The sequence below is a fragment of the Pan troglodytes genome, chromosome 4, assembly GCF_028858775.2.
Source record: "Pan troglodytes isolate AG18354 chromosome 4, NHGRI_mPanTro3-v2.0_pri, whole genome shotgun sequence".
Taxonomy (NCBI): Eukaryota; Metazoa; Chordata; class Mammalia; order Primates; family Hominidae; genus Pan; species Pan troglodytes.
Window position 1 is genome coordinate 109,993,154 of NC_072402.2, and position 27,282 is coordinate 110,020,435.

Here is a 27,282-nt window from a genome sequence, read left to right on the forward strand (position 1 = left end):
CAAGAGGGAGTGTTACATAACAGGGAATAAAGCAATGTTAACCAGTGTAAAGAATTTAACCAAAATAACTATAATGAAATTAAAACTTCAGTGCTATAGGCCATGAATTGAAAATCCTACTAGGGGAGCGTGTCTACTCTCAGAAATGCATGCGGTATTAACACCATACCCTCAAAGGTTTCACACTGGCATCATCACTATTTCCAGACTCATTGCTATGGCCTGAATAGGACTTGGCTTATAACTGTGAAGAACTGGGATACTTCAGACAGAGGAAACATTGAAGAATATATTAATGCATTTATGGTTAAAAATTTGTTGTGATTAAACATATTTATAGCTGAAAGATTAATTTCACAAGATACTGGTGACTGAAAAAAAAAAAGACTGCAAAATCTAGTATTTACAGAATGATTCCACTATGTAATATCATAAATACATGAACCTATGTACGACAAATTTTCTCTGGGAAATTGTACATACAAAGAGAGGTCTGAAAGGCCATTGACCAAAAAATGGTAACTTTACATATTGAAATTACTTTCTCCTTTACACTTTTTTAATTACTGAAGTTTTCGATGAGCATTTTAGAGTTAAAAGCAGTTAAACTATACAAAGAGAAGTATTAGAATATTAAATGCACAGGTGAAGAATTTATCATTCTAGAAACTTTTCTTGTGAATATCAGAAGATGATGACTGATGGATGATGCAATAAGACATGGTGTAATGATGACTGATGGATGATGCAATAAGACATGGAGTAATGATTCTTACATTAGAGTTTTATGAATCCTTTCTATGGCTTCTTCAAGTTCTTCCTTCTGATCAGGAACAAACCGGTACTCAGATACATATCCTGCAGTATGTTTATATGGGTCATAATCTCCAAGCTCCGCTAAAAAAGAAAGATATAGTTTTTTCCATTTGAGGAAAATAGTCCTTAAAACATAGAAATAAAATATTCCTAACATGCTTAAACATTTTTTCAAATGTCTTATTAAAATTCACATATAAGACAACTAAATAATTTTACCAAAACAAATCTGATGAGCATATATGGATGGTAGCAACAAATTCTGGACTTAAAAACAGAAGTTCTTTATTTTTGCATTCCCAAAGACTATAATTATATCATCGTTTTTACTTCAATTACTCTTAACAACGTATGTGAAGTAAAATGTTGTAAACAGCATTTCAAGTACAAACATTAGAAATGCTGGAAGTGAAAAACGACCACGACCTCAATATATCCTCTCAGATAATGACACCAAGAAACAGTGCATGTGATTCAATACACCTTTGCCTGAAATAATGATCATGGAAATGCAATACAATGCTGCACATATCCCATTGCAATTTACACAAAGAAGCAAAATGATACCAGAAAGCCCACGATATTACTCCTATACAAATGCTTCTTCCTATGTTAATCTACCTTGCAAGCCCCAACCCACTTCATCTATGACATTTTTCCTAGCATATTTCTTCTAGATTATTTTTAGTCTGCAAGTGCCACAAGGGCAAGGACCATGCTATCTTATTCTCCCCACATCTAGCTTGAGTCTTAGAAGGTGTCTAATCGTCACTGGAAGTAGTCTCAGCCTCAGTCTCCAAAATGACAATGCATCCTGGAGCCACTCCACACAGCCACCATATTAACATGAAGAGCTGAAGAGCACTGAGCTCAACACCCATGCCACATGCTGAACCTAGCAATAGCACCTGGCCATGCAGACTCTTCACAACAGCAATGCAGGAGCAATAGGATCTCTGACACACAGAAGCTTGGGAGAGGGTGTGGGGAGGAAAATCAATAAACTCAGATGAGATGTAGATAGAACAGATTGTTAGACCCTCCACTTAATCAAGAATCAATGCTATTCCAGTGACTAAACCTCCATACGACCTACCATAAGGGATTTGTACTTGGCTCCACTTTTACCTCTTCCGAAGGAACACTGAACAAAACTTGAATTCCAAATAAATTCAATTTCTTTTTTTTGCAAAATCTCATGGATAAGAAGAGTTTTAGTATGTAAACTCGCTTTTAAAAATGCAAATACTTTCTCCAGACATTTCTGAGACAAATATGCTTAAGTGGCACCTACACTGGATGGCATACGCTCCCAGCTGAGCAGCAATGTTGACGGGACAGGGCAGACGGCCCTGAAGGACATCTTGCTTCACCTGCAAGAAAAACTGATATCTAAAAGAGAAACAAAAAGAGAGATTAACGATCTCTTACACTACTCAAACCTGAGGTTTCAGACCCTGATAATCAAGGTTAACAACCAATCACCTTCAATTAAAATAAAGTCACCCCCCATTCTTGTGTGAGGGGGCTGTTGAGTGAACAGGAACTACTTAAACATACCTTACAGAGGCAATACACGGTTGTCGCTAAAAAGTGTGGCTTTCAAGTTCAACTGCTTGGCTTACTTCCCAGCCCCAGCATTCACTACCTCTGTAGCCTTAGGCTGCTGCTTAACCTCTACAACAGCCAGCCTCCCCACCTGCAAAACTGGAACAGTTGACAGCATCCACCTCACAGGGTGAATGCAAAGGATAACTCCAAGCTCTTTTAAGCTATCATTACTGCCACTGCCACCACAACATGCTCCTACTGGGAGGAAGAAATCACAAAGACCCAACCTATATTACATAACACTCTGCCTATTATCTGCTCATTCCATGTTGCCAAAAGAAAACCTGTTATAATAGTAATGTCATGCACTGTTCTAAACACTATACGGTAACTCATCCTAAGTAATCTATGTATAATAACTTAGGTTAAGACTTTAAAAATGAAGACAGTATATTATATTCTCCATTGTGCAGATGAGAAAACTGATAGACTCAGGGGTGAAATAACTTGTCCAGGACCTCACAACGAATTAAGCAGCAGAGTCAGAGCTAGAACCCAAGTAATCTGACCCTGGAACTCTATCAATCAGGATGTTATGTAACTTTGATTAGTTTTATTTTTTTTCTTATTCAGCTATTCTTGCTAGTGGACTGAGAGGGGCCAGAGGTTTATGAACCAACATAATTAACCATCCACATCATCCTCAGATGCTAGCACTTACACATATGCACACACACTCTCACACACTTCAGCCTGTCCTTTTGTGACTTCTGTTTTGTAAGGTGACTCGATGTCACTGGGAAGGGAAGAAAAAAAACAAAGGAAATGAACTATAATAATCAGCTATATTAAATATCTCTTCTCCAAATGCTCACAACCAAAGCCCTTAGTGAGGAAATGTTACATGTGTTAGATATCAGACACCACATTGATTATTTCAGGAAGATTGGCATCAACTTTTATTGCAACCATATGTTTCAGAGAAAATTTGCTCAATGTCCCATGTTTCCCCACTGCCCATTTCGGTAAATGGCACCCCCGCCTTCAGATGTCCACGTAAAATAAACCTGGGAACAACGTGTAATCATCCCTGGCACCCACATTCAATCACCAAATATGCTGTTTTTGAAATCTATACTTCTCTCCATCCCCTAGACCAGGTCACTCTCTCCTAAACTTCTAAAACCTCCTCCTAACTATTCTGCCATCACTCATACTTACTTTCCTTCCAATCCTCCCAAGAGGTAAGCCGGATTCTTAAGATGTAAACAGGATCATGTCACTCTTTCAGTTAAAAAAAAAAAAAAAAACAACCCTCAAAAGACTTCCCTTTGCCTTTAGGATAAAGTTCAAGCTCCTTAAGATAGCTTGTAAAACTGACTTCTTACTTCTGCTTACTTCTTGGGTCACTTCTTGCCGCTGATCAGTGACCACCCTGTTCCATAATTTACTCACCTTTTTCCAACCCTATTTAACTATTTTCAATTCCCTGAATGTTCATCTGAGCATTAAATCCACTTGATAATGATCATCTGCGCTCCTCTTGGAAAGGAGAAAAGTAGAGTCAAGTAAAATTAGGAGAACTTAAAATACAAAACCTTATAAACAAGAGTGGGCATGGTGGCTCACGCCTGTAATCCCAGCACTGTGGGAGGCTGAGGCAGGTGGATCACCTGAGATCAGGAGTTCAACACTAGCCAGGCCAACACAGTGAAACCCTTTCTCTATTAAAAATACAAAAGTTAGGAGTGGTGGCGCATGCCGGTAGTCCCAGCTACTTGGGAAGTTGAGGCAGGAGAATCACTTGAACCCAGGAGGCAGAGGTTGCCATGAGCTGAGATTGCGCCACTGCACCCCAGCCTGGGTGACAGAGCAAGACCCTGTCTCAAAAAAACAAACAAAAAAAACCTTATAAACAAAAGAGACAACTGTGAGAATTATCACTGCTTGCTGCTGGAAACTTGCATTTTACTACACCCTCCTCCTTCTCTATTGGCATCTTCAAATTTCTTTTCCTGAAGTGTATTTTTTTAAGAAATGGGTCAGAGATGCAAATTTCTCTTCCTCTATTAAGACTTTGTGCACAGTAGTTCACACCTGTAACCCCAGTATTTTGGGAGGCTGTCGAAAGAGGATTGCTTGAGGCCAACAGTTTGAGACAAGCATGGACAACATAGTGATAACCCCATCTCTACAAAAAAACAAATTAGCCAGCCAGGTACATGCATGTAGTCACCGCTACCTGGGAGGCTGAGGCAGGAGGATCGTCTGAGCCCAGAAGGTTGAGGTTGCAGTGAACCATAACTGCACCACTGCACTCCAGACTGGGCAACAGAATAAGACTTTAAAAAAAAAAGACTTTAACATCTGATTAGACAATCAAATCTTTTGCCAGATACAGAAATGACAGACATCTGCTTCAAAGACAAAAGGAAAGAGGAACAGAGGAACAGAGAGATTAAAAATATGTATTAGAAAACAAAGGGCTGAAATACAGACAAACAGATACAAAGAAACAGGAGCCACATCACATTAGTAACTGCATTCCCAGTATCTAGGGCTCAGCACATAGTAGCTGCTTAATAAATACTTCTTGATTTGCAAGTTGGATACATGGATAAACAGACAAAATTCTAAAAACTGGTAACATCATTTGCTATCTCTGAGAAATTCATAAAGAAAAAAAAACATCTACTCAAACTTCCCTGGATAGCCTGCCTTTTAAAGATATCACAGATCTTTAACTCACTGCATTAAAAAAAAAAATCAAAAACTGAAGTCAAACAATTTTTAATTTAAAACTTGATTTTTATTATAGCAAGCATCTTAGTAGAGTCATAAGGCAAATTTGTGATAAAGTAAAATCATATTTTCATATGTTAAACATTTCATAGCGTCTCAGGGCCTATTTTAAAGTAACTATATATTGCTTATTTTGTATATTTTATGGGGTTTATAGTAAACTTAGTTATTTTATTTAAATTAGAACAAGTTAGAGTTGCTGAGTCTTTCCTTCTGTGTCATTCTGATTAAAGCTATGATTGAATGCTTGAGTCCTCATTTATCTCTGGTTTTAATTAGGATGAACCTATGTGCCAGTCTGCCTAGGAGAGTACTAATTTATGCCTATTATGAATATATAATTATTAATAACTCACTTCATCATTCTCTAAAGTGTCAGAGTTTGGACAATAAATTGTACTGTGACTCTAGTTACATTGTACCATACTGGGGAAAAATGCTAACTAAAAATATCTACTTAACAAGGAAGTTTCCAGAATACATTGTGGTACACAGCAGAGGCTTCATGAAGCAGTTTCTGGTTACCTCCTTATGTAAACTAACAAACCGATGTATATGCACTGCCCCTGAGATTTTGAGTTATAGGTGGGGAGGAGCATTCTGTCTTCCACTCTATCTGTACTTAACGCACTGCCACCACCACCAGCACAACACGAGAGATGGGCCTGAAATATTGGCCTCACAGTTTTCTATTTATCTAATGTATGTTGAAAAGAGCTAAATTGACACTAAGGATGTACAAGTTGTTGAGGACCATTAACAATTTAGCAATTAGAGGCAAGAAGAACAGACAAGGACTTTCTTAAAGAAGGGGCAGAGAGACAGAAGCTCAAAACAGAAGGCTGCTGTAAGATTCCTGGCCAAGAACAGTCATGAATGCTTACACCAAAGAATCCTGCAGTTCACCTTCTAATGACTTAAGACCCTGCTGAGAAAACTGAAGGATGTAGGGACAGGGAGGAGTTTGATTTTAGGTGCTAGCTGAATGTGAAACAGGAGAACCTAGAGGAGAGTACCAACCTACACAGAGGTAATAAGGAGTGTGATTGTTACCTTCATCCCACAAAGAGCAGGAACACAGCATTTTATCTAACTATCTTGATAAAACTTAAATATGAGAGTCAAAGGGAAACATTTAAATCATAACATGATATTAAATAATGCAGAAAAATGGCACATATGACTCAGCAGAAAAACAGTAGAGAAAATCATAACTCTTTTAACCTCTAAAGTTTAAAACCAATGATGAAAATATGGAAACAAATAGCAGTAACATCACCTTACATTTATATAGTTCTTTAAAGCTCACAAAGTCCTTTCGCTTCCATAATGAAATGTAACCCTCAACTCTGAGGTAGATGAGGACCATTACCTTCAGTGAAAGGAGGAGACAGGGACTCAGGAAGTAAGCATAGGACTGAAGGTCACACAGGAAGTGAAGAAGCTAAATAAAACAAACCCATCTTCACCAAGGGAAGATTCTGGGTTGCAAAAAGAAGACATGAACATAATATCAATCCTCAGCAAAATGCTGTGAAATATTATTTTAAAAACTAAGAAAAAAATTGAACACCTGTTTTGAGACTCTAAAAAGTATTATGAATGAGTCATCTGGAACTAACACTATTTTCTACTTTTAGAAAGAGTTTTAAGATCCTTAAAAGTTCAAGGAAATTCCAATGGCATTTCAGATAGGGCTGTCAGCAAGACAAATGACAGATTCTCTCTTCGGGCAGACTGAAACCAGATCTTGCCCTGGTCACCACTGAAACTCCTTTTACTCAGCACACTGGAACATGGTACTCCAGATAGTTACTGAATGAAGTGTAAGTGCATTCTGTCTTGACATACAAATTCAAGAAATGCAGGCTAGAGGGGATAGTAAAATGATTCATAGTTAAATCAGCACCTACAATAAGAAGGATATGATTACTGGATTGACTTAAACATGCAAGAAGACCTATCTCAGGGCTCCAAGCTGGTCTTTTCCAAATGTTTTAATCAATAGTTTGAAAATATAAAACAATAACCATTATTTCCATGTCAGCTACCTTTATCATTATTGAACACTTACATCTTTGCATTATGGTAAGTACTTTGCAAGTACACTCTTACATATTCCTCCAAGCATCTTTTTGAAGAAATACTGTAATCCCATTGCACGGATGAAAAAACTGAGACTTTACAAAAGGCTATGCAATCTTCTCAGGATTACAGAACTAGTGAATGACAAAGCAAGGATGCAGACCTCACTCAGCCTTTCTGATTCCCAAGCCTGTCTTTTAAACAAATGTATGTATTATACTTATCAAATCTGTGGAGGATATAGAGCTATGAAGGACACACAATACAGGGAAGGATGTCATGTTTTGAATCAGAACTGAAAATAAGTTTAACAGCTCTCCTGAGGACACGAATTATCTACAGTACTAATAAAGAATAGAGAGATCAGATTTATTCTGCATAGACCCTCAGGGAATTATTATTTCTTATTGAATTTCTTAGTGCTTTTCAAAGGAGCTTTCCTACCTAAAAGTGCTTAATAGGAAGCTGGCTGATGTGTCAGAAATGTTCTACAAGGGTGGAGTTCAGAATATACGACCTGAAAGTCCCCCCAGTTTCATTTACTTCAGAAAACATCTTAGAACACAAGCGGGGACTCCAAGTTGATGATTCTATTAACGTACATTTTTCATAATCTGAAACTTTATTTTCCTATCACATTCATTCCAGGTATTTTTTCCTACATCAGTGTCCTTCTGAAATACTGCATATATTAATAGTATGACCATATATATGCACGAGAAGTTCCCTGTAGCATTATTTGTTTTTTTTGTTTTTTTTTTTTTGAGATGGAGTCTAGCTCTGTCGCCCAGGCTGGAGTGCAGTGCCGCAATCTTGGCTCACTGCAACCTCCGCCTCCCGGGTTCAAGCGATTCTCCTGCCTCAGCCTCCCAAGCAGGAGTAACTGGGAGTACAGGTGCCCGCCGCCACGCGCAGCTGATTTTTGTATTTTTTTAGTAGAGACGGGGTTTCACTGTGTTGGTCAGGCTGGTTTCAAACTCCTGACCTCGTGATCTGCCCGTAATCTGCTGGGATTACAAGCGTGAGCCACTGCACCTGGCCCTAATTTTTTTAAAAAAGGAAACAACCTGGATGGCCAAAGCATATAGTTAATTATGGAATACAATGTAGGAGTAAAAAGACTGGGTTACAGCACTTTGGGAGGCCAAGGCAGGCGGATCACCTGAGGTCAGGAGTTCAAGACCAGCCTGCCCAACATGGCGAAACCCTGAATCTACTAAAAATACAAAATATTAGCTGGGCATGGTGGTGGGCGCCTGTAATCCCAGCTACTCGGGAGGCTAAGGCAGGAGAATCACTTGAACACAGGAGGCAAAGGTTGCAGTGAGCTGAGACTGCACCACTGCACTCCAGTCTGGGTGACAAGAGCAAAACTCCGTCTCAAAAAAAAAAAAAAAAAAAAAAAAAGACTGGGTTAGATGGCGAAAGAGGCCATACAATATGTATGAAATAGTAACATGTCAAAAAAATACATAAAAGATTATGTATAAGCACGTTTATGATAGCATGATCATTCATACCAAAAAATTACAGACAACCTAACAGCCAACGCAGAGTAGGCTGGTACAATTTTCCAAAGAACTAAATTAAGATAAACACTCAACTTGAAAATGCTGGCAGAAGTACGCTCTTCCTTAAATAGCATATATCTGGAGATTTTGCTTGTTGGTTTCAGTTCTTGCTTTTGCCAAAATTATCTCATGTGACTCCTCTTTTTCAGGTACATTAATGGTAATATATTCATGCAAATCAATAATAAAATGAATAATGTGCATATATCAATGTATTAAACGCACATTTAACTTACCTAAATTCAACCATATGTTTTAGGCAACAAATCATGGACACTAATTGCAAGCCAGCTATGTCATTGTGTTCTTAACTACACAAGCTGGTCTAAAACTTTCAATACAACTGGTTGTACTGAAAATATTGTGGGTTGTAAATTATACAAAAATCCATGTATTCTGTTAATGAGCCATCAGTAGATTCTGTTGGGAAATTTCTGTTCATGTGTGTGGTGAACAGAGGTGAAGTAATGCACTATAAAACAATGATCTTTTTTATCCCTTCTTAAAATTAACTCAAGTATTTTTGGACCCTAGCCCCTATTTAAGATGTAATTCCACTATACATCTAGAAAAAGGATAGAATGAAATAAGTATTAGCATTCATCAAACATAGTACGAGACACGGACAATCATAAGAGCTTTATACATATTATTCCATTTAATGCTTACAAAAACCTTGAAACAGGTATATCTCCAGTTTTACAACTGAGGACACTTAGGCACAGGCAGAGATTACTCACAACCTGAATATGAAGGACTTTCATTTTATTTTTTAAAAAATGCTGTCCCCTTGCAATTCCCTAACGAGTTGCAGATATAAGTGTATTTTTTATACCACTTGAACTCAGTTTCCCTCTGAAACTCTAATGAAAATACCATCCCTCCCCTCAACATATCCTCCCCATCCTAATGGCCCTTTACCCAGAAAGATGTGCTCTGCAAAAGCTTAAACTGGCATGTCTACTTTTCAAAGTGCTCATTAACAATGTGATAATGAACAATGTGAATGCAGACATCTGCTTGGTTCTAAAAATGAGGTCTACGCTGGCGCAGTGACTCACGCTGGTAATCCCAGCACTTTGGGAGGCCAAGGCAGGAGGACTGCTAGCAGCCAGCAGTTCAAGATCAGCCTGGCCAACATAACAAGACAAAAAAAAAAAAAGTATTAGCTAGGTGTAGTGGCACACACCTGTAGTCCCAGCTACTCCTGAGGCTGAGGCGGGAGGATTCTGTGAACCCAGGAGTTTGAGGTCACAGTGAGCTATGATTACACCACTACACTCTAGCCTGTGCGACAGAGCGAGACCCTGTGTCTTAAAAAATTAAACAAATACAGATTATGAAATATAATCTTTTCATCAATCAATCATTAGAGTTCAAAAGATTATATCTTAAGTTGAGGGATAAAATAAAACAAAGTAAAAATGAGGCCTAAATATGGCACTTCAAAGTGGGATGAAAAAGGCCCAATTAGCCTACCCTCTTCTCATTCTTCTGTGTGCAGTCCAGAATAAAGAAAGAAGAAAGTCTGAGACAGATGAAAGCATGGAATAGAAACAAAACCACAGGCTACCAAAGACATGATTTTCAACTTTTTTAAAGGAGGTATTAGGCTTTATTTTAGCCCCTAATATGGGTTCACTGGGAAAACTGACCACCTACGGTTAAGTTAGGGAATATACTTTTGTTTTTCCCACCACATGCAGCTAGGTCACCAGCGGAATAAGTTAAAATATAACTGGTCTGTTCTTTATGAGCCCTTTCAGTTGTTGACATGTACTATTTTGACAACCTAATTAATACCAATAGGAAATTCTGTCTTACTAATATCAAATATTTGGTGACAAAGGTGAAGTAATGCATTAAAACATTGGTTTCCATCCTTAATACTAAAAGCAAAATTATCTTCTCATTTCCTATAGAGATAAATGAAACACCTGGAGAGCTAATATTTAAGCTACAACCAATTAAAAAGAAATACCTGGCTGGGCAAATGTATATTTAGAAGTACAAACTGAACATCAAAATATCCTTCCTTTAGGCAGTTCAAATAACTTCTATATGAATACAAAGGCTGAATGCATGCTTAACAATAATGATACAGAAATATTTCATCACAGCAGATGCAAAATGTATCATCATGTCACCCAGGTTCACGCCATTTTCAAACACATCTATCATCAGACACTGATCAACTTCATGCATGCTAGTTTAAATTTTACCCTCTAAGGAGATGCGTTACAAAATGCAGGTAGACACACATCCAAATGTTTAGCCCAATTTTAATTTGTTTTAAATAAAGCTTTTTCTATATGCAATGCATGTATCTGTTCAAAAACAAAGTCAATACTATACCTGGTTATTTCTTCTTTAAGTTTACATGGATCTTCAGCATAGAATTTAATACCAAAATACAAAGTATATGGAGGTCCAGCTAAAATAAGAAATAGAAATTAAATTTCACTAAAATCATAAATTAGTCAAAGTTACAGTATATTATACAGCTATTCACAATTACACTCCAAGATTGTCTAAAGAAACAAGAAAACATAAGATAAAAACAGCAAGGTTCAGAACTGTGACGATAGGACCTCGACACATACACACACATAGATAAAAGACACGGCCAAATACACCAGAATGTTGCTGGTTCTTATGTCTGGTTGGTGAGGTTATGGACAATTTTTATTATATATGTTTTTCCCATTTTCTACAGTATATATGTAATTTTTCATAGTGAAGAAAGAAAAAAAAATAAATGGTTTAAAAAACCACCCACCTATCATTTCATTAAAAAAAAAATAGTTTTTAAAGCTATCTGCAAAAAGCTGAAAACAACTTAAATGCTCAGCAGCATGCGGACTATTTAAGTCAGCCCCAGCCACAGGACATATACCATGCAAATGCTTAAACAGGCAGAAGGGCATCTGCACGTGCTCATGTGGAAAAGACCAACTATCTAAATTTCCGAGCACAGAAATATCATACCTTTTGTGAAAAAGTATCAGTTAATATATATTTGAGGTTTTTTTCCTGGAAGAGTACAAAAAAAATTACTAAATGGCAAACTCTGGGAAGAAGGGCTAGAAACATTCTATCCTTAAACTAATTCATTAGAATTTTCTTATGATAACTCTTACCTTTTTTTACAGGAAAAAAGTCATCAGTGAGGCTACATAATAAAATTAGGGACAATATTTGTTTCATTCTTAAACATTTCTGAATCTAAAAATGTGTTCTCACGTATTTAAGAAAACCTTTCTCATCTCATTAATTTACCAAAGAAGAACTATGCCTACAAACGTTTTTTTAAAATCAGAAACAAAGCCTGGAATTGTATGTACATGGGCAAATAAAAAATAAACACTCATATTGTGCAAGAAGACACAAACCCCTTGGGTGCTGAACACATTATATTATGCTTTTACTAGAAATATTTTTATTTCTGAGGGTATCAATCTAATCTGTACTATTTCCAAAAGTGCATATTTCCAAGCTGTGCAGTAACTAGATCTAATACACTTTGTTTTTAAAAGGATTTGTTTTGTTACCTGGTATACCAATTAGTGGTTACAGGTGTTAATTTTGTTTTCCAACAAAAGCTCTCCCACAAATTAAAAAGAAAAGATGTGAAGTATGCATCTCAGTAAAAGTCTTCCATACTATCTAAACTGATAAAGTAACCCCAGTCTCGCTATTCTTAACTGAATAAATAAAGTCACAAATTTAGAAACTGGGGAAAAGAAATTAAAAAGAACAAGAATAAAGGTATCATGTATTTATAACATATGAACTATGTTACTATTTATTAATATTACATACACATACTTATGTGTGCAGCACCCCGGAACCCTGTTCCTGGCATGTGGCAGACCATCAAGATGAGGATCCTGCCCCTCCCCTCATCTGTGCCTTCCTGTGTAAAGACACTCCTTATGCTACAGCTTTTTTAAAAACTAAACTTTAAAAGAAACTGCTAGAATTTCCTATTATTGGAGTTGATTCCTTATGTTTAACTTTTATGTTTGTTTAACCACTGTGTTTGTATTTCTGACAAATACACCTCTATCCCTGAACACAGATGTCAGGGAGGAACAGACTATTAAATATTTAGAAGAGCCAGGAAGTCCACCCTCAGCTTATCCGTCTGTGTCAATCAAGCTCCATGTTCCTGAGCAGATGGGTCTGCCTGTGCCCGCTGGCAGCTGGGGTTGGTACCTAGGGGGCGGGGAGGAGCACAGATGCTGCTGAGATGGTGCACAAAGGGAAGAGGCCTTCTCCAGGCCTCAGAGCTGCTTCTATTCTTTGGAACATGACAGATTACACTCTATTCACCAAGCCCACACATTTCAAATGTTCAGTATGAACAGTTAAGCAAAAATGTTAAAAGTACACAATTAAAAACATTAGGTTTTGGCTAATTTTCTCTAAGGTCTTCTGGCCCAAACTAGACCTTCATTTCCCATTCACATATAAAATGGCTGTGTTCTAAATATAAGGCATTATTACCATTTGGTTACATTTCATAATGTATGAAAACGTTTCATAAACATTTGATTCTCAACAACAAAAACTTGGGAACATATGCAAGGCACATTAAACTCCAAGGAGTTAAACAACGTGCCTAAAATCACAGGGAAGAAAAAAAAGTTTGCTATTATCTAGGGCTCAGTGCTTTGGGGTGCACCATTCTATACAGCTTCTCAGGGAAATACAAAATAATAATACCTTTAGAGTGAGGTAATACTCTCATATGCATCACTGTTTCAGAAAGCAATCAAAGGCTATAGAAATGAACATTTTGGACAAGGATATGTCTAGCCAGATATTTTTTGGCTCCCTATTCTAAGACTGACTACAAAAAAGTAAGGTGCTGATAATTCAAATTACAAAATTATTGTCTTGAATCCACATCATTCCATGGACTCAAACGTTTAAGAAACTCTTATGTAAAGTGAAGTTAATATTGCTTCACTTTAGCAAAAAATACAGAAGCCAAAAACTGGGAATCCTCTATATTTTGTGTAGACTAATTTTGAGGTCTTTGATAAGGAGTTTCTCATTAACTCAAGGAGAAATAAATCAAGATTAACTATAAGCATTCTGGTAACTAGCAAATGTTCTGTCATTTTTATAGATTCTCTTTCTGACTAATCTATTAGAGATTTGATAGCCATTTTCCTTCACTATCAAATAATTTCATAAGATAAAACGTAAGGATTCTTCAGTCACTAACGTTTCGTCAATTATAATACCAGTTGTTTTATTCTTACTATACATCAATGGTTTTTTTTTTTTGAGACGGAGTCTCGCTCTGTCATCCAGGCTGGAGTGCAGTGGTGGGATCTCAGGTCACTGCAACCTCCGCCTCCTGGGTTTTAAGCCATCCTCTCTGCCTCAGCCTCCCGAATAGCTGGGATTACGGGCACTCGCCACCACATCTGGTTAATTTTTGTATTTTTAGCAGAGACGAGGCTTCACCATGTTGGCCAGGCTGGTCTTCAACTCCTGACCTCAGGTGATCCACCTGCCTCAGCCTCCCAAACTGCTGGGATTACAGGCATAGGACACCACGTGTCTTATGCAAATTTTTAATATTGCATTTTTAGAATGAAAAAGTGACTGCATTATAGACTGATACTTAAATAAAATATTTCATACCATGTAAATAAGTAGACACTTTAAATGTGCTTAGGAACACTTTAATAATGCACCTTAAAATAATTAACATTTTTTCATCACCTTGATAGAAATATCAACTTTTCCTATAAAAGAAACCTGTGAGTTTATTTTAAAATAATTGGCTGGGTGCAGTGGCTCACACCTGTAATCCCAGCACTTTTGGAAGGCTCAGGTGGGTGGATCACCTGAGGTCAGGAATTCGAGACCAGCCTGACCAACATGGCGAAACCCCATCTCTACTAAAAATACAAAAAAAAAAAAAAAATCACCTGGGCATGGTGGTGGGCGCTTGTAATCCCAGCTACTTGTGAGGCTGAGGCAGAAGAATTGCTTGAACGCAGGAGGCAGAGATTGCAGTGAGCCAAGAGCTCGCCACTGCACTCCAGCCTGGGTGCCAGAGCAAGATACCGTCTCAAAAAAAAAAAAAAAAAAATCATTCCTGAAATTTTTCTGGTTTTCCAGCTGGTATTTTTTTAATTGGTTCAAATATGCTAGAGTTGTAACTTATAAACTCCAGTGGTTTCCACTACAGAGGTGGAAAGGCAATGAGAAACAACAATGATGCTGACATTCATAGAAACAGGACTTTCGGATGGCTTTGCAGTCCTGGTTTCCAGTTCCTTTTGGAAGCAGAGCTACATTCCTGCCCTTGGATCCATGGAGCATCGCACAACCAATACTATCACAGGAAACAAGCTGACATGCACAGAAAATACAGACTCAGAATGGGGATAATGAATGCCAGAAGAATCCACTCCGTTTTGATTAGCAATAATTCACACAGTTCAGCAAAATGCTTTAATGGGGAACAGAGTTTCAGTTTAGGGAGATTAAAATGTTTTGGAGATGGACAGTGATGATGGTTGCACAACAACGTAAATGTACCTAATGCCACTGAATTGCACACAAAAATGGTTAAAAGGATCCATTTTATATGTTATGTACCTTTTATTTCAATTGAAACAGACAATTTTTTTAAAAAGAGTATTTTTTGCACACTTAAGGAGCCTCTGTTTGTGCTCATAAATAAAAACTTGGGTTCTGGAAATTAAGATTAAGGAATATATACTTAATTATATTGCATCTCCTTATAATATTCGTACTGATAAAACCAAAAAGCTAGCTCCCAAAAATGGTCTCTCTCTGAAGACCACTTTTCAGATCACAAAGGCACCTCTTACTTACTGGCTTAGGAAACTGAGTGGTCTGAATGGCAAAACCATGCCATAACCCAAGAAACTCAAGCTCTTTAAAAGCTTGGACATTATGACCCATCCCTGCAGCCCACCTACCACCCGTTAATGTCTATTTGCCTTTTTTGTTTTAAGGTCAAATTTTAAAGACAAGCATACAGAAAAACCACAGACAAAATCAAGGGAAGGCCTGCCTCTAGGAAAAATTCCATACTAAGATCCACTCAGAAATTGATTAAATTTAATCTGACTTTGGAGAGGGCCTAGCAATGCACACAATACACACATTCCCATATTCTGGTACTCAAGTACTAGTATTCACTTCTTTCTCCAGTAGTAAAGCCCACTTCTGCACCCAACTAATCATGGACTTTGTCATCGTTTTCAAGCCACCCTTTAACAAAGTAAAAGCTAAATACCTACTGTTGATCAGTTCTTTGTGTTCAGCAAGGGTTTTTGCAGGATCCAGCCAATACTGTGTGAGGAAGAAAAGGACAATTAAAGAAATTAGTTGCTTTTCATTAGCTTTTACTTCAAGAATATTTGCAAAATGTTATTTAAACAACATTTTAAAACTTGGTAAGTTAAACACTTCTCTCATATACACACACAAACATACATAAGAGTTTTCTGCAGCAAGAACAGTAAAAGAAAAAATAGGCCAGGCACGGTGGCTCACACCTGAAATCCCAGCACTTTGGGAGGCAGGGGAAGAAGGACCGCTTGAGGCCAGAAGTTTAAGACCACCCTGGCCAATATGGCATGACCCCATCTTTTAAAAATAACATTAAATTAAAAATAAAATACAAAGAGAAAGACGATGCTGACGTTGGAAGAGAGGCAAAGAAGAGCAGCAGTACTTGCTGGGTCCCTGGTTGAATTATCATACTGATTATAATGTGACATCCAAATGCTTACAAGTGACTTCTGACTATTTTTGGCGGGAAAATAATGGCCTCAAAAAAAATGTCCTCCAAGTCTCTTTCCAAAGTCTCCATCATCCCAAGCACTGCTCCCCTTAGAGCCATGTCTCCTCCTAATACGTCCTCACCATCTTTGCTTCCAGTCTCATCCCTACAGGTATTGCTGCTAGGTGTTAGGAAGAAAGCAATCAAATCCTCATTAAGGATCTAGGAGAGCAGTTCAGCACAGTGGCTGAGGGCCTGAATCCCAGGGCAGACCCATAGAGAGTCTGTTCTGACTCTCCCCATGTCATTGCCATGTAACTTAGGACAAGTGACTGGACACCACTGGACCTTCCTCATAAGGTTGCTGTGCAGATTAAATAAGTTAATCCAGGTAAAGTCTTTAGAATAGCCCCTAGCTCAGGCTACACATGCTAAGAATGATTAGGTCACCTCTAATAACTGCCTTTGGCCAGTCTAAGATACCTACTTATTAATTCAAATTCACAGTTAATGAACAGAATTTCAAGTGGTGGCAGGAGAATTCGGGGTCCTGGGGAGAGGCCTTCCTTTAAATCTCACAATTATGAAGTAGAATTATCGAAAGAAAGAGATGAGGTAAGCCTCTAGCTTCGCCTCTCCATCTGTGGGAAGAGCAGGGCAGAAGCCAAGGAAGCACAGAGGGCACTGGAGTTCCCACAAAAGCAGAGTCAAAGGGATAAGGGCTGCCCTGGAGGGTCAGGGGAGGGCAGAGATGGAATCACTCCCACACTCTCCTAGCCAGATGCTGGGGACCCCCAGGGCCAAGCCACTCAGTTTCCATTTCCTCGTGTTCCTTAATGAAGAAGGGGCAATTCCCACCACAGCGAGGTAGGAGCTGACCCACCTTGAGCCACGTTCCATCCAGCACTCATGCACTGGTGCAGTTCCCCACTTTCCTTCCCCTCAGTTGAGGGCAGAATGCTTGTTCTGCTATGTAACGGTAGCAATAATTATAAATGGCAATTATAATGCTTTATGCAATCCCCTTACCCTTTATTCCTAATTATGAATGCAATTATTCATACTATGAATACTATGACTATGAATACAAGTGTTGTAGTCATTTTACTGTAAGATTTTATAACTATACTAAACTCTATTCACGCATATATAAGCTTCATTATTTGTCACTCACAGCAGTTTCCATTTTTTGACTTTTTTTTTAAAAAAAGTAGAGTAACCAACATATCTAAGTGTAGCAACTAAAAACTAAAAATAAAAACTAAAATGTTCATTATTCTGGTTTTCATCATGTCTTATTTTTCAAAGGTCTAGAATCACTCACTTTTAAAACAGAAAGTGTATTTGAGGCAGAGGATGTGTCAGTGAAATGCTCTTGGAGCCCACAGCGACTAAAAACGAGGCTTTGGTGTTAAAATTATGATTCCCAGGGAAACTGTAGCTCATTCAAGTAGCGTAAAATCAATCCAAACGTTAAGCTGTGTGTTGGACACAACGCAGACCCATCCCTTTACATATATAAAACTGTGGGTTCTTCATGAAATGGAAACATGAGGTGAGGGGACTATTTCCTGCCATTCATGTTAAACAAAAAGGTTTTACTATCCCCTGAATTTTCCAATGAAGAGAAAACCAAGGAAAACAAACACAAATACTCATTAACACTTGCATTCGGTTTCCACTGCTGCCGTAACAAATTACCACAAGCTTAGAGGCTAAAACAACACCCGTTTATTATCTCAGAGTGCTGAAAGTTAGTGTCTTTCTTTGCTTCAAATTTCACAAGGCTAAAATCAAGATGTCAGCCTGCTGGGGTCTTGGAGAGCTGGTTGGTTAGGGGACCGTATTCCCTAGAGCACAGTAAGGGAGAGGGCTTATGGATGCGTTATTAGAGGCTCTCCCAGTTTCTCCAGGTGTCAAGGCACATGTAACATTGGGATTTAATTTCACGCCCTACGCTACACTTACACATGAAGTGTCAGTATGTGCTTGTGGCAAGAAGGGAAAAAAGGAGGCTTTGGTCTTATTACTGTCTGTCTAATCTTGTTCTGAAACTAGTAAGGGGCAGAAATCAGAGTTTTAAATTTCTTCTTCTATCATCATCATCATCATCATCCCAAAAGACAACCTTTGTAATTTTTTTTCAGATTTTTTGATTCATTTTGTTTTGTTTTGTCTTTGTTTTCTTGTCTCCAGAATGCTCTTCAGTCACTAAAGCCAGCTAAAGAAAATAGGAAGAAAAAATTTTAACTACATACAATGGGAAAAACTGGTTAATCTATCAAAAAATTTACATTAATGATAATCTGTTCTATTTTAAAATAAATCTCTTTCCTTGAGAGTGATTAAATTTGAGAGGTGAAAAAAGTAAAATAACAGTTTCAAGAAAAGTTAGAAATTACAATTCTGCAGCACGAAGCAGCAGCAGCAAGACTCAGTCAAAGGCTATTCAATCAACTCACTGCACATTTGCTATGCTAAGCATCACCCTAGAGCCGGCCACGCACAAATCTCATTTGATCAAAATGGAAACCAGGGGTTCCAGAGGTCAGACAATGATAAATGCCCAAGAACATAAATAATAAACACAAGTCACCAGGTTTCAGAAGCCAAGATCTTGAAATGTAAAACCCACTTACGTTCAACCAAGGGAAAGATGTGACCTTGGAACCAAAGCAGCCATGCTATGATGGCACTTGTCACCATTCATTATCAACGAGCAATCAAACACAGCACATGGAAGATCAGAGTGAAACACAGCAGCCTGTTACTCTATAGTTTAAGAGAAAAAAAGGGCACAAAAAATTGCCAATGAACACAATATCCCTGTTTTAAGGAATACATCCAGAATACTGGTCATGGAGTGCCAATATTCTGGAGGTAGACTCTAAAACTGGGATATCATTCATTCATTCATCACTTATGGATATCCACTATACATGTTCTCTACATGACATGTCAGACACTGTCCTGAGTAGTATGGGAACACAAAGTTGAATCAGACCCGTGACTAACCTCACACTCACAGCCTAGCAGGAGACACACAGCCATGTAATTACAATACAATGTGGTGAGACAATAATTACTTATATAAGATGAATACATATGAGATAATAAAATCATGTACAAGGAAAATTAACTGCAGGGTGAGTATACAATGGCTTTACTAACAAAAAATCGTTAAATAGCATGTTCAAAAAAAACTTTCTCAAAATACATAAATGGGGGATAGCAGAACCTTAAATCTGTATAAAGTACATGTCTATCAGCTCAACTGCTCTTAAAACAAGTGAGTAAATTTCCATGTAATAACACAGAATGTAATACTCTAAGTCCCTTACAATTGAACACCCTATTGAAGTCAGTGTTGCCTAACAGCTAACAAATACTCAGCTAAGCAATCAATATTCATGGAGAACTTCCAGAAAGGGAAGTAGTCCATTCAGTCTTTCCACCTGCCCCACGTGAGGGGAAAGAGGAGCAGAGAGCTGAGAACCATGCAGTGTGGTGCCCTAAGAGACTGTTCTTTTGGAGTCTCCTAGAGTTCTAATAGAATAAACCCTAAATTTTTTTAAATAAAGGACAGCATGCAATAATTGGAGCTGTGCTGCATCTTATTTCACACTGGGTCCAATGTTGATTCAGAGAATGGTTTCTCTGAATTGTACCCTGGTGTGCTGCCTCTTGCCTAGCCAGATGGTCACGAGGAGAAATAGCCCTATCTCTCATTCTCTCTCAACATTCAAGCTGTCCATTCTCTAGGATAATCACTCAAACACTTTCCCCTTCCCCACTCCCCTCTCTCTCCTATTTCAAATGTATACTATGTAGTCTGTATATGCTGACAAGCTGGATGAGATCCCATTTTGTAGGAAGGTAACAATGAACCCAAACAGACCCTGCTCTCTGATTTCGCACAGTCCACTCCTAACATACTGTATCCTAAACACTCGATCACTGAGGAGTCATGGTGACAGTCCTCTCGGACTCTGCCCCTTTGCCAGAGTAGAAGAGGTAAAGCAGCTAGACAGCCTTACCACTTCAGGCCTGTCAATCTTAATCACAGCACTGATGTAACCCGGAGAGCAATGACAGACCCTTCTTACTCTCTGACAGTCCTGGCTAAATGCCCTTGGCTGCTTTCATCCACCTTGGCTGATAACTTCTCAATTTCATCAATTTCCTTGGTAACAGTCTCAGAATTAGGTTCTGAAACTCTAATAGTGCCCAGCCAATCAATATCCTAATCTTCAAAAGATATATATTAAATTTGGGGTCCATCCTTTCATTTGTCAACTGTTCTTTCAGAGTCTCCTAGAGTTCTAATAGTAGAATAAACCCTAAAAAATTTTTAAAAAGAAAGGACACCATGAAATAATGAGAGTTTGCTGCATCTTATTTCACCCAGAGTCCAATGCTGACTCTCTTTTGGAGAATTTAAGAATGTTACATTGACATTTAATAAAGTTTCCTGTAGGCCAAATAAAAGGACTTAAAAGCACACACAGTTTTCATTAATATAGCAAAACAACCTCTTGATCTAAGAGAGTAAAAACAGAGTTGGTCATGTACCATTGACAACAGAGCCACAAAGATCTCAAAAGTGACATAACAGGTCACTCCTGGGGAGTTCTAGGACTCAACATAATTCACATATATGTTTCAAGGAATCCAGGACTTAGGTTATGGCTATTTGTGCTTTTCCCACTGACCCTGTAAACAGATCTATGGCCCTCTAAGCAACATCAAGAGGACATGGCTTTAATTTGCTCCTTCATATGAGTCACAGAAGCCTTAGGACCTCAAGTAAAACCACCATAATAGAGCTATCTTGCAGTGGCGACAAAAACAAGGGCCTGTCACTGGAGTGATCTACAGGGAGGGAGAGATAATTACAACTGGCCCCATTTTTCAGCAAAAGTGAATTTCAAGAAATCTCTGATGGACCATGTGGCTTCTCATAAAGTGTCACTGGCCCTGGGAATATTCCTCATTTCTCATCCATGGACCCTGACACTACTCTAAGGTTACAGAAATGCAATAATAACAGCTAGCATTTATTAAGTTTTTGCAATGTGACAGGCACTGTTGAGGACTCTACATGTGTTTACTCTTTTAATCCTCTTAATAACTCTATGAAGAACTATTATAATTACCATTTTATAAATGAGGAAACTGAAACACTGAGTAAACAACTTGCCCAAAAGTACAGAACAGCAGCTCCAACAAACTGAAGCCATTCCATCTTATACTCGGGCCAAACTACTTTCTAGAATATTGTCTAAGAAGTAATGCACAACTTAAATTTCAAGATTCTTACTCTCAACTAATACTCTTCTCCCAACTCACTTTAATATTCTGACTCCACCAAGACACCCAATTCATTGACCCTACTACCTTTTCATTGTCCCTCGCTGATGCCCCCAACCAATGTCATTTCCCTCACTATTCATTATAATCATTCACTTGCAAGTGTCCTCAACTTCCTTGCACATCCTTGCTTCCATAATATCTACAGGAAAAAAAAAAAACACCCATGGGTACCTCCAATTCCCTGCATTCTCCATGCTAGCACCCAAGGAGCTGAACATAACTGGAGGCTCAGATTGCACAACCATAGGTGGGCTTGCTTTACATTCATTAGCAATAACCCAAGGGAACCCTTGGTATCATGCAGAATCCTACTACATTTTATTCCGTCATTCTCCTTAATAATTCTTGACACTTTCTCCTCTGTCCTTAAACTTCCAACAACTCCTTTCCCTTCCTCACTCTCAGCTGAAGATCTTCATTACTTCACTGAAAATGGAAACAATCAGAAGAGAAATGCGTATGCATCCTGGCCCCGACGACCAACCTGCTTGCATCTGAGCTTTTGTTCTGCCTTCTCTCCTGTCGCTGTGGAGGAACTGTCCATGTTCCACTTAGGCTCATCCCTTTCTCATCTATTCAGGAACATGGTTCCAGCAACCTTCTGTTCTCTTTCCTGCATCATGAAGGTTTCCCTTTTGACAGAATCATTCTTGGAAGAATGGTGGCTTTATTTCTCCCATCTTCAAAACAAAACCAAAGAACTTTGACTCCCATACCTGTCCATTTCACTTCTGTGCTTTGAAATAAATCTCTGGATGAGGAAAAAAAAAAAGTTGTTCTACATTCTCTCATCTCCTCATGGTCCCATTTTAGTATTTACTGCAATTACCTCCACGTTGTTCCATCATCCATGTTCTTGAAATATGTCACACGCTTCTAGGACACTCCTCAATCTTGCTTCTCCTCCCGTCTCACTGGCCACGTCTTCAAAATCTGTTGCTGGTTGCTCATATTTCCCTGACCAGGAAAGGATGGACTGCTTAAGCTCATACTTCACATCAAGGCTCATGGCCTTAAATGCCATCTATACACTGACAACTTCCACAGTTATAGCCAGACCAGAATTCCCTGTTAATCCAACTGCCTACTTGGCATCTCCACTTAGATGCCTGTTAGAATCTCAAACTTTAGATGTCCAAAAGAAAACTGATGATTCTACCCCCTCAAAAAAAATTGTTCTCCTGCAGTCTTCACCATCTCAGTAAATAGTACAGCACTTTTCCATTGGTTCCAGTCAAAACCTCTTTATCTTCTATCTCTTCTATCCACCTGCAAATCATGTTGGCTCTATGTTCAAAATATAAACATAACAGGTCAAATTCTCACCACTCTCAGGTCTAAGCAGCCATCATCTTTTACTTGGATTTCTTCAACAACTCTTTTAATAGTATTCTTGTGTCTGCCCTTGCAGTTAGAGAAAATCATTTCAACACGGATCAAATCAGTTAACTCTTTTCTTCGATATCCTCCAGTGGTTTCCTTTCGCACTCAAAGTAAAACACAAAATCCTTCTAATAACCTATAAGGCCTTCCATGATCTGGCCCCACTCCCTCTACTTTCCACTGTGTGTTTTTGGGATGAAGTAGCAAGAAGGACCTTAAGGAGAGTATTGGTAGAAGCCTGAGGGCTTGCAGGGAGGCTGTCTCTAAGAGCCTCAATTAAAGCAGAGAAAGCTATTGGAAACAGAAAAAAATGTGGAATAAAAAATGTACCAAATGAACTGGATGATTCAGATAAGTAGGTTTCCAGGTAAACTGTTGAAATTGCTGATTGGCTTCATTTTGCTGCCTATAAATGAAATGTAAGAAGAGAGAGATAAGCTAAAAAGAACGAAGAACTATTAAAATATAAAGGAGCCAGGACTTTTTACTGAATTTGAAAATAAAACTTTCGCATTTCTAGTCCTATCAGAAGGCAAACAATGCTGCAATTAAGAAATGGCTTCTGGGCAAAGAATGAATCCAGCATGCTGTCAGGTAAACATGCTATAACTGTAAAATCCTTTATTAGATGTAATACAATTTATAAGATTTAACACCATGCCTCATGGACCCTTTCAAAACAAGATCCTCTAATAATCTTAAGGGCACTGTGTCCCAACAGCCTTACAGGGAATCTAAGGTACAGAAGAGCTTATTCCAGAGCAATCTGTGGGTGCTGCCTTTGTCTAATAAAGTTAATTAAAGGTTGATTCATAAGAAATCCACAAAAACTTTTAGAAGAATTATACCAGCTTGGGCTGAAAAGGACAGAGATACTACAAACTGAAAAGAGGCCTTTGAACTCCCAATCTTCCTTAGGCAAAATCCAGGCCGAGAACACTACTCCACCGCAAATACACACTACTTTTTATTTAAAAAGCAAGCAAGCCCAGACAACAGAACCAAGAGCCGAGAAGGCAGGGCCAATCGTCATAGTGAACAACTCCTAGGCAACAGGACCAAGTCCTAATCAGAGAAATCACCACATGTGTCTGGCTGGATTTCAAAACTAGTATTATGGACTAGTAATTGTTGTGTGCCTCCTGTTTTGCCCCTTTCTAACTGGAAGCATTTATACTGGTTATCCTATGCATGTTCCACCACTGTATGTTTGGGGCAGGTAGGCAGGAAACATATCTTATCACCTTAATTCACATATCTTCAGATCAAAAGGAACTGTACTCAAGGAGTTAAACTTGAAGGAAAATGTTCGAAGAGTCTGATTTGAGGAGATGGTATATCTTTTTTTTTTTTTTTTTTTTTTTAAGACGGAGTCTCGCTCTGTCGCCCAGGCTGGAGTGCAGTGGCGCAATCTCAGCTCACTGCAAGCTGGAGATGGTATATCTTAAGCTCAAGTCCCATGTCATAATAAATAAGAATATTGGGAGGCCTTGGGAGGGATAAGTGCATTTTATATGTAAAAAGAATATAAATAATTTTTGGTCAGAGGAATCTCATGTATTAAAACATGTCTTTAAATTAGTCAACACTATTCCTATCAAAAGGTATAATGTAGTATTCCTCCCCTTTAAATGTTACCTGACCAAGAGTAAAAACAGTATATGGTGTAGTGATGGAAGAGAAGGCTAGAGAAGGATCTACAGATTACAGATAGGGCCCAGATCATAAAGAGTCTCGTATGCATAATAGAATTTGAATTTAAGCAGAATACTATGGATACTCATTGAAATCTTATAAGTAGGGGAGCAACTTCATAATATTTGCATTTTAATCTGATCACCTTGACAGCAAGTAAAAGGAGAGTGGGTTAAAGTAAAGCAAACCAGGAATCCAGGAGCCTAAGTAGCCTACTCAGGTAATCCAGGAAAAACTTTGAGAGGTGCAAATTTGAGGGAATTTGAGTGGCAGGGGGTTGGGGGGAATGTTGCCTGGACTTTACTTTGAACCAATAGAATGCCACAGAAATAACATTGTGTGGTGGCAGAAGTAACTGCCTGCCTTCTGAGACTTGGTCATGCACAGTGACCATGCTCCTTCTGGTATCCTTCCCTCCCTTTTGCCCTCTGGATGTTTTCCCTTGCAAGGAACCCAGGCAACAACACGGAGAGTCCACAAGTAGGTGCTCCATCCCCAGCTGAAGCCCCAGCCAATGCCAACATCAACCAGCACACACATGACTGAGCCTTCAGATGACTCCAGCCTCCAGCCTTCATGCTGCTCCAGCAGACACTAAGTAGAACAGACATGAGCGGGCCCTCCCAAGCCCTGCCAAAGTCACAGATCCACGAGCAAAATGTGTGTCGCTGTAATTTAAAGCCCCTACATTTTGAGAGGGCTAGTTACACAACAAAGAATAACAGGAGCACTTCCCAATTTATCCAGACCTCTTTTATCTTCATTCTTGTATTCAACAAACTTGCTGTTCCTCCTGTCTTTATGCCATCTGTGAATGTGACATGCATGACCTTTATGTCTTCATCCCAGGTACTGGCATAGATGTTCTAGGCCCTGGAACATACCTAGAAACCTCCCTCCATCACATCATTCAAGAAACCAGAGATGACTATGAAAAGCCATCCTAACTAATTATCTTTCAATTTAGCATCATTTTTCCATTTAGTCCACAAAGACATCATACAAACTTTTCTGTGTATCTTTGACTTCCAAACATACTAGTTTTATTATTAATAAAGTGGTCTGATGAAAGTTGCTTTTTTTGTTACTGAAAATACACTGGATTCTAGGGACCTACTATTATATGTCTTCAGAGCCCACCAATCATTTTTTAAACATGCCTTCCTGCCAACATATGCCTGTCTCTAGTGGAGCTGCCCTACAATTGCATCTAATAGGCTGTTTCAAATCTCTTAGGACCAGGGCACATAATAACCAATGTGTTCAGATTTCTTCCTAAAATGAAAATAAACATGGTTTTAGGGATCACAGATTCCTTGAGAAAGTCCTGAATCCTGTGAGTGGACTCTAAAATAATCAATTTGTGCTGCTTAAGAAACCTTAGATCTCTGGAAAGTTTCGACTACATTTTGGGTAAGTGAAGTTGCAACACATTTTTAAAATGTGGATAAGTGAGGCATCACTGTGTACAGACTATGAGATCATTTCATCTTGAAACAAAATCCTAAATTTGCCATGTCTTGAAACTGTAGTAATTTAAAATATACAGGTGGTTAAGTTAGGGTTCATTTAAACTCTGTCCTAGAAGCTGAACATAAATGTAGTTTTAGCTAACCAAGTAATCTGGCACAAAGGAGCCAAGCCAGCCCAGGGAGCTGCGAAGTAAGCAGGGTCCAGGCGCCCTGCTCAGCACCACCCAAACAGTTACACCTACTCCAGCATGTACAATTCACATGGTTAGCACAGCTGCACACTGCAGCCTTGCCCCTTCTCATCTGCAATTACAGTCTGTTTCTCCCTAAATGACCTTATTTGGTCTCATGACTTTAAAAACCTAGAGACTCCTAGATGTGACTCCAGCCTACTCCCCTACTCCCCTAATGTCTCTGGGATGTCAAATGGATGTTTCAAACCCAACATATGCAAATCAGAACTGACTTCCCAAACTGAAAAACCAGCTCCCTATCACTCCTCATCTTGACATTTCCAATAGAAATGTACACAGAGCCTACAAAAGCCTGCTGGGCCCTATGTTATGGGGGTCCTGCCCATCTTTCCACTTCATCACCCTCTTTCTTACAACTCCAGCATCACTGGACTCCTCTCAGTTCCAGAACACCTTGCATCTGTCTCTGCCTTAAGGACCCCATGCCAGCTGTTCCTCCTGCCTGCCATGCTCCTCCCCTTATCACTCCAGCCTCGGTGTAAATACCAAAGAGGTCT

The 27,282-nt window shown here is 38.7% G+C and overlaps 1 protein-coding gene across 11 annotated transcripts in view; it reads right to left on the reverse strand.

Annotated features, from left to right (window-relative positions):
- The window catches only part of EPB41L4A (erythrocyte membrane protein band 4.1 like 4A), a 273,201-nt gene that overhangs the window by 121,295 nt on the left and 124,624 nt on the right, over positions 1-27,282 (reverse strand). For 6 of the 11 annotated variants that reach the window (XM_054684526.2, XM_063810543.1, XM_063810546.1 and 3 more), the window contains 4 exons: positions 16,124-16,175; positions 11,181-11,259; positions 2,111-2,208; positions 777-897 (listed from right to left, as the gene is read on the reverse strand). In XM_054684526.2, the coding sequence (XP_054540501.1) occupies positions 777-897; positions 2,111-2,208; positions 11,181-11,259; positions 16,124-16,175 (350 nt within the window). Of the gene's footprint in view, positions 1-776; positions 898-2,110; positions 2,209-3,088; positions 3,164-11,180; positions 11,260-16,123; positions 16,176-27,282 lie in introns of all 11 variants that reach the window. The other 5 variants (XM_063810539.1, XM_016953623.4, XM_016953621.4 and 2 more) reach the window with 1 other exon arrangement.